Below are 14,402 nucleotides of genomic sequence, written 5' to 3' on the forward strand. Positions count from 1 at the left end.
TCTGGAATTCATTTCCAGTGAACAGAGTAATGCATAGCTCTCCCTTTCTTTATGCTCTTGACTGTGGTAGCAGAAAGAACATGTGCAACACAGATGTGAATGCAATAGATACTGCTATTAAAACAGCATCCATAAATGCAGAGCCGATTGTACCTGTTCAGAGGATGCATCTGAAAGTGATCATTCTACATAATGCAAGCCCAGACCAAATGACTGAATATTATTTCTGAAGTTAACTTTGCATCTTCTTGGAAAATCTCTTTTCCTAGCCCTTCACTTAAATGGTAATAAATTGATTTTCCTCTTTCTGAGGAGCTCTGCCTCTAAAAACCACTTTCAAATATGAACTGTTTAATAACAACTTGTAAGGAAGAGAAGGATGATTTCTATCTTGTGAAAAAGGAAAACAAAGCTGTCCACAGAGATGGCATTTGTGGGTGTAAACTGACAACTTGATTGTGTCTTGTGGAGAAGCTGCCAATCTAATACGGACTTTTTCCACAGGTCATTTAGATGGAAAAGTTTATCAATTTCTGTGAAAAAAACAGGCAGCTGTGCAGATGAGGGAACAGATTAGATACTAGAGAATGTTCCCCTTACTCCCCCAAGGGACATATTTTACAAAAAACTCTGAGAAAACTTCAGGCAGAGCCTCTGGATTCCTTAGACTCCAGAGTTCATCCCCAAACTGAATCACTAGAGGACCAATATTTTTTTACTCTGATGCTCACAAAACTGGTATTGTTTCATTTCACTTCTCTCTGCTTTGATAGCACATTGGAGGCTGGACAAGGCTGGAAATATGAGTGACAAAAGCATTGTCTTTGTGGTGTTCTAATTACAGACAAGCTTCATGTGCGTGTTGTCTTTTATACCAGGGTTGCAGTTTGCCTCACAGCTTTGGCTTTTGATAACCCCTGTGCAGGACTAAACATTGTGTCAGTAGTCATGAAAAGGGAGTTGTGAAGGAGAGATCTGTTTGAGACTCAGGTTTAAGATTGTTCTTGTAGCAGTCTGGAGGACACACCAGGAAAGAAGAGGCCTTGAGCCTACCTGGTAGAACATTGACACTGGTTTGTCATACAGTGCAGGTATGCAAAATTATCAAGTGATGAGGTAAGTATGAACCTTTCATTAGCAGGGAACTGAGGAGTCCTAGCTTTGATGCTTTTTTACTGCTATGTAACATTTGACCTGTCTTTTTCCCCAAATACACCTTTTTTTGGCTGGCCAAGAAATTAATCTCTTTATTCTAATTGCTGGTGTGCGGTGGTTCCTCTCTCCTTAGTCAGCAACATTGCAATTATCTGCCTGATGCTGGACATGAATCTCTGGGGTGGAGGGTTTTCAGTGAAGGGCCTGTGTCCTTGGAAATTGCCTGCCCCAGTGGACTCAGCATAGCCTGGCACATTGACCTTCCTTAGAAGTAATTTACAAAGCTTCTCTCTTAATTCAGCATGTCACCTGATGTGGAGAGATTCTCAGTGTATCATCTCTGATACTTTACTTTTGAAAGTGATTCCCTATGTCAGCAAGTAATTCCTGTATTGTTTGGAATGACTTGTTTATAAGTGCAACCAGGGGTTTTATGGAAATTAAAAACTCAATTTTTACCACCATCCTGATTTCTAGCAGAAAACCACTGCCCAGAAATTAATCAGGCTTCACTTTCATATTACCCAGCTCCTGTTTGCATTTGGTCTGGCAGCAGTGAAATCATAATTCTGTTTTGATGTGTTTGATAATAGTATAATTTTTCACATGTCAGCAGATTTATGATGGCATAAAACCAGGATTATTACTTCAGTGCAGGAGAACGTGAAGGAGGAGTTAAGGTATAAGGGAGAATAGAGCTGTTTGCAAATGTATTTTTATTGTATAATGAAAAAATGAGAAGTTTTGTAATCTTTCATCCTCTGTAGTATCTCCTTTCTTATAGTGTGAGTGTTATCTCTTAAGGAACACTTTTTAATGAAAAAGCTAGCACACAAAGGTTCTGAGATCTTAAAAGACAGATATAATTTTAATACAAAGTGTCAAGAGCATTGGACCTTTCCTGATTTGCGGTCACAGATCCACTGTGCTGTAACGGATATGGCACTATAGATATGCTCATTTCAGGTCAGGCAACCTTGTCCACTTTATTTATGATTATTATTAACAGAAATGCTAGCTGTCAGACACGATCAACATGAATCAGCCCAAGGCCCCTGTAAAAGGAGCTATAAAGAGTCTTTAAGAGAATCACCAGAAGATCTCACAATTACTTTTGAAGTTCTGACACATTGGAGAGACATCATTTTTCCTTGAGATTAAGATCTTGTCTTTCAGTGCTCTTAAGTGCATTATTTGTATGTGTAGGTGCTTCTGCCCTGAATGTCATACATGAAGCATCAGACCTACCCTGACAGCTTTTGAAGGATAAAGCTAGTTCATATCCTTCACTGTTAGCCTTAGGTTAATTTTTGGGCTCTGCCTGGGTACCTGTACAGTCCACAGACAGTGCAGTACAAAATTGTGTGTGTACAAAATTAGAAGAAAATAATAATACAAATAATTCCTTTTGCATTCTGGTACCTATTGAAAAACCATGTGCTTGCTTCATGAAGCACATGAGCCTTTCCCCTGCTAACCTATGCATTTAATAAATATTCCCATTTTTCTAATATCTAACATTGGTTCTGTAACATCATGTCAGCATATATTGGCCCAAAGTGACTGTTTGTGGCAGAAACAAAGCTTTAGCCCTGATCTATGGTTGTAAATTTCAAAGCTTTGCATTGCTTCTCTTTAATCCACACTGTGGTCTAAGTATTATTCCAGACCCCATTTTAAGATGGAGAAATGAAGGTAGAGAGTGTTACTGAGTTGCCTAATGCCCTCAGCCAACTGAGAGCCAGTTCCAGGGTTGAATTACAGGCACCCTCAACTCCTAACCTCAACCACAACTGATTTTGCTGTACATCCTCCTCTGCCCTTGCTGAGCAATGGAAAACAGAGTTCCGTTTGCTATTTTCTTTTTGTGGCAGGCACTTCTTCCTTCTTTGCCTGAAATCATCTGTACAACTATGTTGTGCTTTGATTTTTTGTTCACTCCCTTAGCCCTTCCCTGTAAGAAACAATGGGCATATCAGCCAGATTTCTTTCTCTGGTTCCAGCTTCCTCTCTCTTGGGTAGGCAGTGCTGTCTTGAGCATACTGAAGTGTTAGGGCATAGTTTGTACAGTTGTAAGTTGCAGCAGTTATTTATTATTTTTAACTACTCAGAAATTCCAAGTGTGGTGGCCCAGTGCCTCCCCATGGAAAGGCAGTGATAAGGGTGCTTTTATAGTACATAGTCCTGTAGGTGCTCAGGAAGTGCATTCTGGTTGAACTTTAGTTTTACCAAAGCTGTATTTGTATCCCAGGGGTGCAACAGATATGAGAGGGAGGCAGGCAAGGCAGCAAATTAGGGCTTGCAAGATCTGTGCTGTATTCTCTGGTGTGCTGCTGGTTCACTGTATCACCTTGGGCAACTCATGTAATTTCTGAGTGCTCTTGTTACCAGCTCATAAAAGTAGATAATGCTGGTACAAAAAAAAAAAAAAAAAGTAATAGCAAGGTCCTTGGATCAGAAGTGTTATCTACCTGCCTTTTGCTCTTCTGGTTTGATTTTTAGCATCTTTTACTGAGTTTGGATGCATGTGGGCATTGCTTTAAAATAATTCTCAATGCAAAACATGACTGGATGACTTCAGAGATGGAGCCTTGATGTTAATTCTGGATCTTGCCCACTGTGAGGTAATAGCAAAGAAAGAATCCAGGGTCTAATAAGGTTTATCAGGTAAAGCCAAGTCCTGTTTGCATTTTCAAGTTACATGCATAAATGTGTTGTTTCCAGATTTTTCTGCCCTCTCCTACATATGTTTACAGGTTCCTGTCCCTTACAGTGTTTCAATAGTCTCTGTAAGGAAACCTCCTTCCCTGGGAGCAACAGAACAGGAGAGGTTCTGAGATCATTCATCATAAACAAGGCATGGAGATTACATTGATCTTCCTGAAGCTGTTTTCTTTCCTGTTCCCTATGAGACAGGATTGGATAACTGAGAAAGTCAGCATCCCATGTAACACTGAGTTAGACCTACAGGCTTCAGTCTGTCACTTCTGCAGGCCTCTGTTGAGATAGGACAGACTTCTGCCAAGGAGTGTATCCCTTTGATTCCTCTAGTTTTGAGGCTTTTTGGAGCTGAGTCTGAGCTTGGAGCTTTGCTGGTGCTGGGGCTTCTGCCAGTAGGGTGAAACACTGAGGGCGGTGATCCATGGCCCAAGCAGGGCTGGGGAAGCAGCAGGTGAGCAGCAGCCATGGGGTGCTGGTGGGGACCCCTGCCTCTCATCTGGTGTGCACAGGCTGGGGGCATGAGGAGAAGATGTGAGACAGAAGAAGGCATCTCAAAGACATCAGACTTTGGGCATAAAGTCCTTCTCAGTAAAGCACTTCCCAGTTGAGTCAGTCAGGGCCACTGGTACTTAACGTTTTCCTGAATGTTAAGCATCAGTGAACATCAGAAAACAAAAACCTATGAGATATTATTGAAAGTCAGGCCAAGTAGAAACAAGAGTAGGGGGAAAATTAAGGTTTCCAGAGGTTGAATTCCTGATGTTTAAAGCTATGCCCTGAGCTGGAGCTGCATATCTCAGAATCTGGAGAACCCTGCTTTTGTCAGTCCAGGATAGGATTTGGGGGTATGTGTGTGTGTTTGTGCATGTGCCTTTCATCTTCTTTGCATGGGGAACTATCTGACTACAAATAATTAAAGATTCCTGCTGCAGCATTTGATGACATTCACAGAAAAGTTTCATGACTCCTTGCAGCTCTTTCTTGGTACTAACTTTCAACACTAAAGAAGAGCAAATTGCTACATGATTTTAAACACTTTAATAAAAAGACAGACTGTTAAGGAATGACTAATTATCTACAATTGGCCTCCTTTTTCCTCATGCTAGTGTGCTCTGGGTTTCACTGATGGGGTGATTTTAAAGATGGAGATTTAGAGGTTCCTGGAAAACCCTGAAAACTCTATATTTGAACATATTTACTCTCTGGAAGCACTTAGCTCCTTCTATGAAAGCAGCAGAAAAAGCCAAAGGCTGAATCTACGGACTGTAAATTATGAAAGTCTGTCTCCAACCAATATTGCAAAGCATCACATTTTGAAACATGGCCAAAATGATAATGACGAAACAAAACACCAACAAAGAAAGTCTGAGCTTTTCTTGTTGAATCCAAGTGAAAAGGAATTTGGTTCATGTTTAGACTGCCTTAGGCGCAGTGTGGGGAGCTGAAAATTGCCCTTTGTATCAGAAAGCTGTAGGGCACCTCCAGCATTTCTACTTTAACTTGCTTACAAGTGATGGTAGCTAATTGATATCCTGTTCTGTGCTTTTACCATGACAAAGGATGTTTAGAATTATATGAGTAAATGCTGTTTGCATGCAGGTGACCACTTCATGCATGTGACTTGCTGACTGGACAGCCCTGGGGTGGCTAGAGGGAGGGGAAATGCAGACTTCAGCTCCAATTTTTTTTTTTTTGTTCATTAAAACAACAGCATTGATTTTCCCAGGTCAAAGCCAGGCCATTTCATGCAGCAAATCTGTGTTGAAAGGGATCAGAGTAATCATTTTTTACACGCTTGACTACTGCATGCCAGCACTGAGCTTTCAGCCACATGAACATAGGAATGATTTAATAGAGGAAGTGGCAGCAGGCTATTGTGCACGGTGAAGGCTCCATGTAACATGCATGACTGACTCGCACACCATTAGGCTGGGTGTAAATAAAACCTGCTCCTGACACTGCCACAGAATTGGCTCACTGGAATGCCTCCACCACTGTCCTGGTGGGAGCTAATGTTCTGGCTTTAGAACCCTTCCCCCTCCAGCCTCTGCCTTTGCTGTCCAAGTGACTGGAGCAGCTCTTCAATGCAGTACCGTAGTAATAATAACCACTTTCTTAAATAATGCCACAATGCTGACAAATGCCTGTTAAACCAAAATCCAGCCTGAAGAGAAGGAAATGTTTAGAAGAGACTCTAGTTGGGTTTTTTTTTTTGCTAGGAATTGTGGGTGATGTGCATCTTCCCTGGAGCATCTCCCAGATTACTTGTCAACCTGCCATGCCGCAGGAGGGCTGCTTTCTGATCTGGTTTCAGCAGTGCTCATTCACCAGCTCTAAACTGCTCTGAGAAGCTCCTTTAAAAATAAGACAGTGATTCAGAAAGCAAGGTTAAGAAATAAACTGGGTAGATAGAAATGAACTGTGTTGATAGAAAAAAAAATTAGAAGTTGGATGTACATCAGCATATTCCTTATACCAGTACAGAAACAACCTACTAGTATAGGTGTGGATGGAATATTATAATAAACATGCATTACTTTATTCCAATAAACAGGAAGCAAGTGATTTCTTGCATCAAGTGTCCTCGTACTTCTTATCAATTCACAACAGTGGGCTTGCATAACAGTCAATACAGAATGTGGCCTGAATTATTTTACAGTGAGATGGACGTGGAAAATTTTCTTCTGAATGATGGATCCTCTCAGTGTATCCTATTCCAGGTATTTGGGTGCAACATGGTCTTTCTATGCAGTCTATGTAATCTGAGTTGTGAGGATGAGCGATTGCCATTTGGATTTTCTGGCAATATAGACCTTGGTTCTTTGGTGTTTGGAGTACTGACCTCAAGATGGGAACCTTAAATACTTCTGATGAAATCCCCACATCATCAGAGGGGCCTTCCACTTGAAAATACTGGCAATGACTTCCCCTTCAGGAGGGGAACTGTGCAAACTGTATGAAAATCCATGGAGTGAATAGCTGTGTGCTCTACACTGGCAATAAAATGAGCTAGGAGGAAGGAGGTCAAAGGAAAGGGGAGGAGTTGGTTCAGTCATGGACAATTGACCATAGGGGCAGATCCCACTAGGAAATAAGAATGAGAGACAAAGTCAGGATCCCATTTTAGACTCAAACCGAGCAGGAGCCCTGTTGTCAGACAGTGAGGAGCAGCAGAGGAAATAGGATAGATAATCTCTGCTAGTAAGAGAAGCTTGATGCTACAACTGACATCACTGCTATTGCTGTTGGAGCCACAGAAGGAATAGCTTAGGGGTACTGCTCTAGTTAGCCAGGTCTGGGTTTTGTAACTTCCTTGGACTGTCTGGTGAAAAAAAACCAAAATGCTGAGGAACAGGTTCTGTACAGAAAGGCAATTTTGCATCTCATAACATTAAATGCTGTGGGGAATAGCTTTGGCTCCACATCCCTCCTTGGAGCACACAATATAAACTTCTGAAATGTTGTTGTATCAAGTTACAGTTTCATTTTCTGTTTGAAACACCTTGAAATTTCTAGGACAGCAGTTGTTTTGCATCCCATTTGGATGTATCCTGCTTTGAAGAGATATGCATCACACTTTTTCATTAAGATTTTGTACTTGCAGTTTTTGCCTTTACCTTTTTCACAGAAAAGATGCTCAATCTGGAATGTGTGCTTGGAAAGAAGCCTAAGGGGAACACTCCAAAATATACAGAACTTAAGCAATACCAGACTTTTTAGAGCTTTTGCCCTGGTCAAAACATACTTTTATGAGCACACATCCTTTTGCAGTTTGGCAATTTTGCTGGTCAAGGTCAGTGGGCCTTTTTATCCTTAAAGTTACCCTCACATACCTTGGTTTGTATTTCTCATGCCTTAAGGCTCCTTGGTCTTACCTTTACTGAAATATATTGTAGCTTCAGTGCCACTCTTCAGTCAGATCTACTTTCACACTGCATGCTGAAGCGGTCCAGCTGGAGAAGAATTGTCCTTCTCGGACGTCCTGGCTGGCTATCCAGCACCGCTAGCAGTACGGGGGCACTGTCCCGATCTCCATGGTTCAGGACAGCACCTGAGGCAAACGCTCTGTGCTATGACAGCAGTGTGACCTTGTGGTGGGACATGGCTTGGCTTATGGCTACAGTCAGCAGAAATAAGAGAGTGCTCTCCAGCTCTGGTGAATGCAGGTTTATGACATCCCAAGGGAAACCAACAGCCTAAGAGAAAGAGGGAGAAGTTGCAACAGCTTATAAGGAGGGAGGGAAACAAGGGAGGAGTCAGCCCTTGGATGAATAGGGTTTCAGAGGGGAGTGGGATACAAAAGACTGACTTAGGGAGAACACCAGTGGGGATAACTTGAGGGTGGGGCCCTGGCCCCTGAGCCAATCACTTGATGCTCTAGATGGAAGTTTCTAGAGAGTTCTAGAGAGAAGGGTGGGAGCGCCGAGTGATGGACAGGGCACCGGGGAGGGATTTGAGAAAGGGTACATTGATCTCCAAGGCAACTGGGGAGGAGTTGGGATAACTGGCAGCATAAAGGAGGGAAGGGAGAACCAGGGCAGAACCATTACATGATGGGGGAAAAGAACAGTCCAACTTATACAGACACAACACAACAGCATGCCCTCACTGCTGTGCTACTCTCTTTATATTAAATTTAACCTGGCCAAACCTTAACCTATAGCTTAAGGTAGAGCAATAGATCTGTTGCAAAAGCAAATCTTATACCCTATGTATTTTCATGGCTGTTTCACAGCCTGGTTATTCATACTCAAGCTAGGTTCAAGAGAGGTTATTCTGAGGGTGGGTAAATTCAAACCAAGTGAAAAACATATCCTTCAGGGCATTTAGCAAATGATATTTTGCTTTACATACTGCGTGGTTATAAATGAATATGAAGTTATTTTACGCTGGGTTCATCTTACTGTGTTTCTTTCAGATTGATTTTTGGTATAATTTTCTTTTTTGAATGGAGGAATGAATTCTATTTACATGGTAGGAGGGTCAGCCAATTTGCCAAGGTGCAGAGGGGCAGAGGCGGCACAGAGGTGGGAGGGTGCTGAGATCTGCTCCTGGATCTGTTGAGCTCCCTGGATTCCCACTTTCTTCGTAAGTCATACATAGGGAATAGAGGAGTAGTGTGCTGTAATTACCACAAAGCATGTTATTTATTACAGAGTCAAAATTTATGAGATCCTAACTCTGTCAAGTGCAGCCAATAAATTTGGGACTTCAGATGGATATTTTCTATATGAATGGAAAACTGCATTAATTTTAACAATTTAATTGTTGTGTGTTGTTAGGGATGAGAAAGCTGTCAGCTGCTTTGTGATATTCACCCCAAAGCTCTGCTTAGGCTGTATCTCCTTACTGATCCCAATTAACATAAAATAAGATAAAAATCAGAGACTAAATGGAGAGGTCAGTGTCAGGAGCTTCCTGTCAAAAGGCACCATTATTTTCTGTATCTGGGCCAATAAGCAACCTATTAATCAGTGCATGTTTAGGGCAAACTAGATCCACTTTTACCTTACTGGAAAGAGGAAGAATATATTTCATTTTAATTTCTCCTCAAAGCACTCTACGCCTCAGATAAATCATCCTGAGTCAGCATTCAAGGTGCAGATAAACAGACATCTCTCTTTTTCTTTCTCCTGTGTCTCACACAGCTGTACCCCCTGGAAGCCCCGTGCAGGTCACCTGTGTCCCAGAGGAGCCCTTGGCAGAGGGTGGCAAGGAGGCTGTGTAGGCAGCTCTGCCCTGCTACAATGCCCCTGTGCACCATGAGCTGCAGCCTGTCCTGTTGTCATAACTCACAGGCAGCCCAGACACGAGCTCTGGCTAGAAAAACACAATGAGTTAATGTCTCCTGCCACTGCTGCACTCTCAGCTGCCCCTCTCCCAAGGGTCAAGGGCTGTTAAAGGAAGCCTCAGGTTGGAGCCCTCCTTCTACACCACAGGCTTCTGCTTCCCATTAAGCCAAATGGATATTAATGGGAACAAAATGCAAAAATATTACTATCATTCCTCTACTTCATACCCCACCAATCTGTTTTGCTTTGCTCAAAGTAGGACCCTTTTGCTGTTGTTGTGGCAAGGTGCATTGGAGCCATCCACCTGCATTTCTAGAGAGTCTTGGACTTGGACTTTGGAGACAGAGTTTTTCCAGTGGGGTGGTTTAGAAGTGCTTCATTACATAAGAAGGTGGTTTTAAAAGCCACAGTGGGGAAAAGAGGAAGAAAATCAAACATCATGGAAAAAGGCACTTAGTTGTAATCCAGCCATGCATGGAGATCTGGGCAGAAGGAATTTCCAGTCTGCTCAGCTGCTTCCTTGAAATGCTAGAGCTAGTCTAAAGGTATGCCAGGAAAGGAGATGTGACCATTACTGTGGGGCAGAAAGCAAAAATAAATAATTAACAGCACTGGGTGCATTAAACAGAAGGTCATATCTGATGCTTATTGATATCGCTGGCTCTAAAAGTTGTCAAACAGCAAAGAGATTGTATTTACACTCAGACAAAATTTGACAGACTGCTTCTGTAAGACACCATGGCCAAAAGCCTCAAAAGTATTAAACTTATTTAAAGCCTGAATCCTTTTGATCGTGAGTGACACTAGGATGATACTCATTGCCCTTCCCGTCTAAGCAAGCGGAGGACTTGTTTCCCAGGAGGAGCTGAGCCTATTTCAGGATCTCTCCCTGCATGAAATAAAATTGAATAGTCCACCATGTGCTCTCACCTCCCTTCAGGTATGCAGCTGTTCCCAGCATTTGGTTACCTTTCCCTAGCACTGCTGACAGAACTCACCCTTAGAATCAGTTTGTTGGGCTCTTCCCAAACTGTCTGTCTTCTTGTTGTCAGTTTTTGGCTATAGTAATGGGTCAAGTCTTGCTTTTCCTTTTATCAAGATCTGTCTCTTGTCTTGATCAGGCAGCTTAATCTAGAGATTAACTGAAATGCATTCAAGGTAAGGGAATGCTGACATTGTCTTCCAGTGACTGGTACCAGAGAACTAAAATAACTCCTGCTTGCTGGTATTTGTAAGGCTTCATTTGTTCTGGCATGAGCTTTTTTACTGGGCTGCAGTTTGAGCAATAAACACAGCTATGATAAGTGTCATAGGATGGCAGTCTCAGGTTGTTTGGTGTAAAGGGGCCTTGTAGAGCTCCCTGTCTACCCAGAACTCTGTCAGTCATCTCTGACTGTGCTCTCTTTTTCCTGCACTGGGTTATCTCAGATGTATCCAAATAAAAGCTCTGTAGACTAGGTTTTCCAAGAGACCATTCTCATCCATTTTAAAGCTAGAATTTGCAGGTTAATTACTTGTCTCTAACACAGACCTACTGGTTTCTAGGACAGACTATTGTACTCAGAAGTCATAGGATAAGATGTGAATAGTTCTCAAAGTCAGCACAGAAGCAGACTCCCATGAATGAAACTAGACAATACTTTCTTACTTGAAAATCCAAAAATTAGGCAATCAATAGAGATTTTGGGGTTTTTTTAGCTTTTATTGAAGCACCAAGTTGACAGACATGTTGAAACTATTAACATTCAAGTCTCAATAAATGTAATGTGGGAAATTCCTATAAATGATTTTATCTTATTTTTAAAATAAAATCTGCATGATCATTCAGCATCTCTTCCCTGCTGGCTGGCATCACTTATGTAGTTGCAGCCAAGAAAGCCAGTTAATAGTTTCACTCAAACTTGCTGGCTCCAGCTTTTGTTTTTGGCTTCTCCCATCCTTTTTATTCCTGCTGTGTCTTAGGGAAGACCCTGTGTCAGCTACAAAACTTTTAGAATTTTTTGGGTTTTTTTCCAACCAAGCCATTGCTCTAATTATACTAAACCAAGCAATGAAATGTAACCTGTTGATTTTTTTTGTGTGTGTGTTTTTGTTCTTTCTCCCAGCAACCACTGCCATTACACCAGGGACATCCATTTTATTCCTCCTTGCTCTACTGTAGGCCCTGACTTGGCATCTTATGTGGCAGGCACTTTGCAGAGGCTGGCTAATGCTTGTCCTTTGACTGTAAGGGTCAGTAGCAGTAAAGAGATAGGAAAGCCTGGCTGGACCAGTTCTGTCCTGCTGGCTTGGGTCCTTCATTGGCTCACCTGTATGTGCTGAGACCTAATCAACAGGGAGCAGACACAGGCTCTGTCAGCTTCAGGGGACATGTGCCCTCTGAGTGCCAGATCTTGGAGTCAGGCACCAAGGAGCACTGAGGTGTTGGCGATGGAGAGAGACGGGGAGACTGACTCGGTGATCAGAATCCGATTTTATTGTGGGATACAAGTGCTTATATACTATTTCAGGGAGACTAGTAATGTGTTCTACAATGATTAGGTTAAAATCACATACACAAACTTGTGCATGTAACAACATCTCTTGCTTGCAGAGTTTAATAGGATTTTCTTTTCCGGTAAACCTGTTTGATTTAATCTTCTTGCAATCTAGGTCTAATTTTCAAGGTTCTGTTTGCTTTTGCCAAGGCATCCTGTTATCAAATCTCTCTATGTTAACCAGGTCCAAAGTCCATCATCTGTCTTGTGTCCCCCAACATTCCAACACTGAGGGTGTCACTCATGATGGGTGGGCACTGCACATCCCAGCTCCAGCTCCCATGGCCTCCCCTGGGTTCCCATTTTCTTCTGTGTCTGAGAAGGCCAGACATACATCACTTGTAGACTTCTCTGCAATGGAAAGGAGAAGCAGTAGCTGTGCTAACATGCAGTGGCACTTTCTCCATTGGCAGGTTCACAGAGGAGGAGGCTCATTCCAGCTTTATCCCTTGACACCACCTCCCCAGCAAGGAAGCCAGCCAGCAGCCCCGGGGTGCGCTGGGTGGATGGGCCGCTGCGGAGCGGGCAGAGGGGCCTGGGGGAGCCCTTTGAGATCAAAGTCTATGAGATAGATGACGTGGAGAGGCTCCAGCGACGGCGAGGTGGGGACAGCAAGGTGAGTGCCATCCAAAGGTCAGCACTTAAAACATATGATTGGGAGGAGTATCTGAGGTTGAGTATTTTAGAGTAACGATGGATTATAGACTTCATTATTATTTTAAGTCATTTTTCCTACCTAGCCTCTGACACTTGTTGAAGCTGTTTGTGATGTTTGGAGAAGCTTGTTGGAGTGAGGTTTCCACTGCACTTCACCCACAGCAGATTTGTTTACAGATGAGATTGTGAAATAGTGTTGAGATCTTCACACAGGCTTGGATGAGGATAGTTCTGCTATTGGAATTGTTTCCACACTAGCGAGGATAGCACAGTCCTCAGATGGTTTCATTTGCTCCACGTCTTTGTGGCTGCCACCCCTCAGAAGTCATGTGAGGCCAGGCTGGCTGTCTCCAGCACTGCACCTCATGCTGTTACTGTGCTCCAGAGCTTTACAGAAAATATATCTTCTTTATTAATGACTATGAATTGCTAGGGCTTTTCATAACATACTCCCTTTGTTTAAGGATGTTTCAAATTTGATATTGCTACCAGTTCTCTTATTTTAAAATATGACTAATGCATTACTTATGCACCAAGCACAGGGGTGTATTTAGGCTTTCAATACAGCAAGCAATGGATTTTCTACTCCCAAGAGCTTAGATTTTCTTAGCCAAACTGTGGTGAAAAAAAAGAAATGTTTTCCTACAGTTAATCTAATTTCAAGATTCTGCCTGGTATTAATTATTATGGTTTATTATTAACTACCATTACAAAGTCTCCAAAGCTCACTGATGGAAAACATGAAAACCAAGCAAAAGCAATAAAAATAAAGCAGATGATGGATGATTTCATGCAGTGATTCATAAGCTTCCAGAGTAAACGGCTCATTGTCAGTATTATTGATTGGAAGATCATTTCACTGAATGGACCTAGGCATTTCTTCTCCTCTTCACCTATTCTTTTCCTGCTTCTTTTTCCTGGCTGGCAGGAGGTGATATGTTTCAATGCCAAGCTGAAAATCCTGGAGCATCGCCAGCAGAGAATCGCTGAGGTCAAGGCCAAATATGAGTGGTTAATGAGAGAACTGGAAGTGACCAAACAGTACCTGATGCTGGATCCTAATAAATGGCTCAGTGAATGTAAGAGCATTGTTTTATTTCCTGAACTTATAGGTTTCCTTTGGTTTATTTAATAGCGGGGATGGAAGGAAGCAGGAATGTCTGGTAAGAGTGAGATGTAAGCTACTGTTTGTAAACTAAAATGAACCAACATAGGACCTTAGGGTAAGCTTTAGATTGACTGTCTTTCTAGAACTAGTTTCTATAACTCTTATTAAATGTTAACAGTAGAACTGAACAATCCTTTTTGCCTGAGAGCTGAAGGTTGAAATGGTACAGCATTCTAGTGGTGAATGTTGCCATTGGTAGATTAACGTTCACGCGTTTCAGTCCACAGCTCCTGAAAATGAGATTTTTTCTTTTGGCCTCAGATCACTCAAACATATGAGCAATATTATAAATCTGCTCTTCTACCACAAAATAACACTGTGGAGCAAACTTGTCCCTTGGCAGCAGTGGGCTTACATGAAATGAAATGAAAT

At 42.1% G+C, this 14,402-nt stretch overlaps 1 protein-coding gene across 1 annotated transcript in view; it reads left to right on the plus strand.

Annotated features, from left to right (window-relative positions):
- Positions 1–14,402, plus strand: part of KIF26B (kinesin family member 26B) — a 277,077-nt gene that overhangs the window by 255,219 nt on the left and 7,456 nt on the right. Inside the window, exons 13-14 of the mRNA XM_071429169.1 lie at positions 12,619–12,821; positions 13,791–13,941. Coding sequence (XP_071285270.1) covers positions 12,619–12,821; positions 13,791–13,941 — 354 coding nt within the window. The remainder of the gene's footprint in view (positions 1–12,618; positions 12,822–13,790; positions 13,942–14,402) is intronic.

Source organism: Agelaius tricolor, unplaced genomic scaffold, assembly GCF_023055355.1.
Source record: "Agelaius tricolor isolate 1412-34295 unplaced genomic scaffold, bAgeTri1.0.p SCAF_1, whole genome shotgun sequence".
Classification (NCBI taxonomy): domain Eukaryota; kingdom Metazoa; phylum Chordata; class Aves; order Passeriformes; family Icteridae; genus Agelaius; species Agelaius tricolor.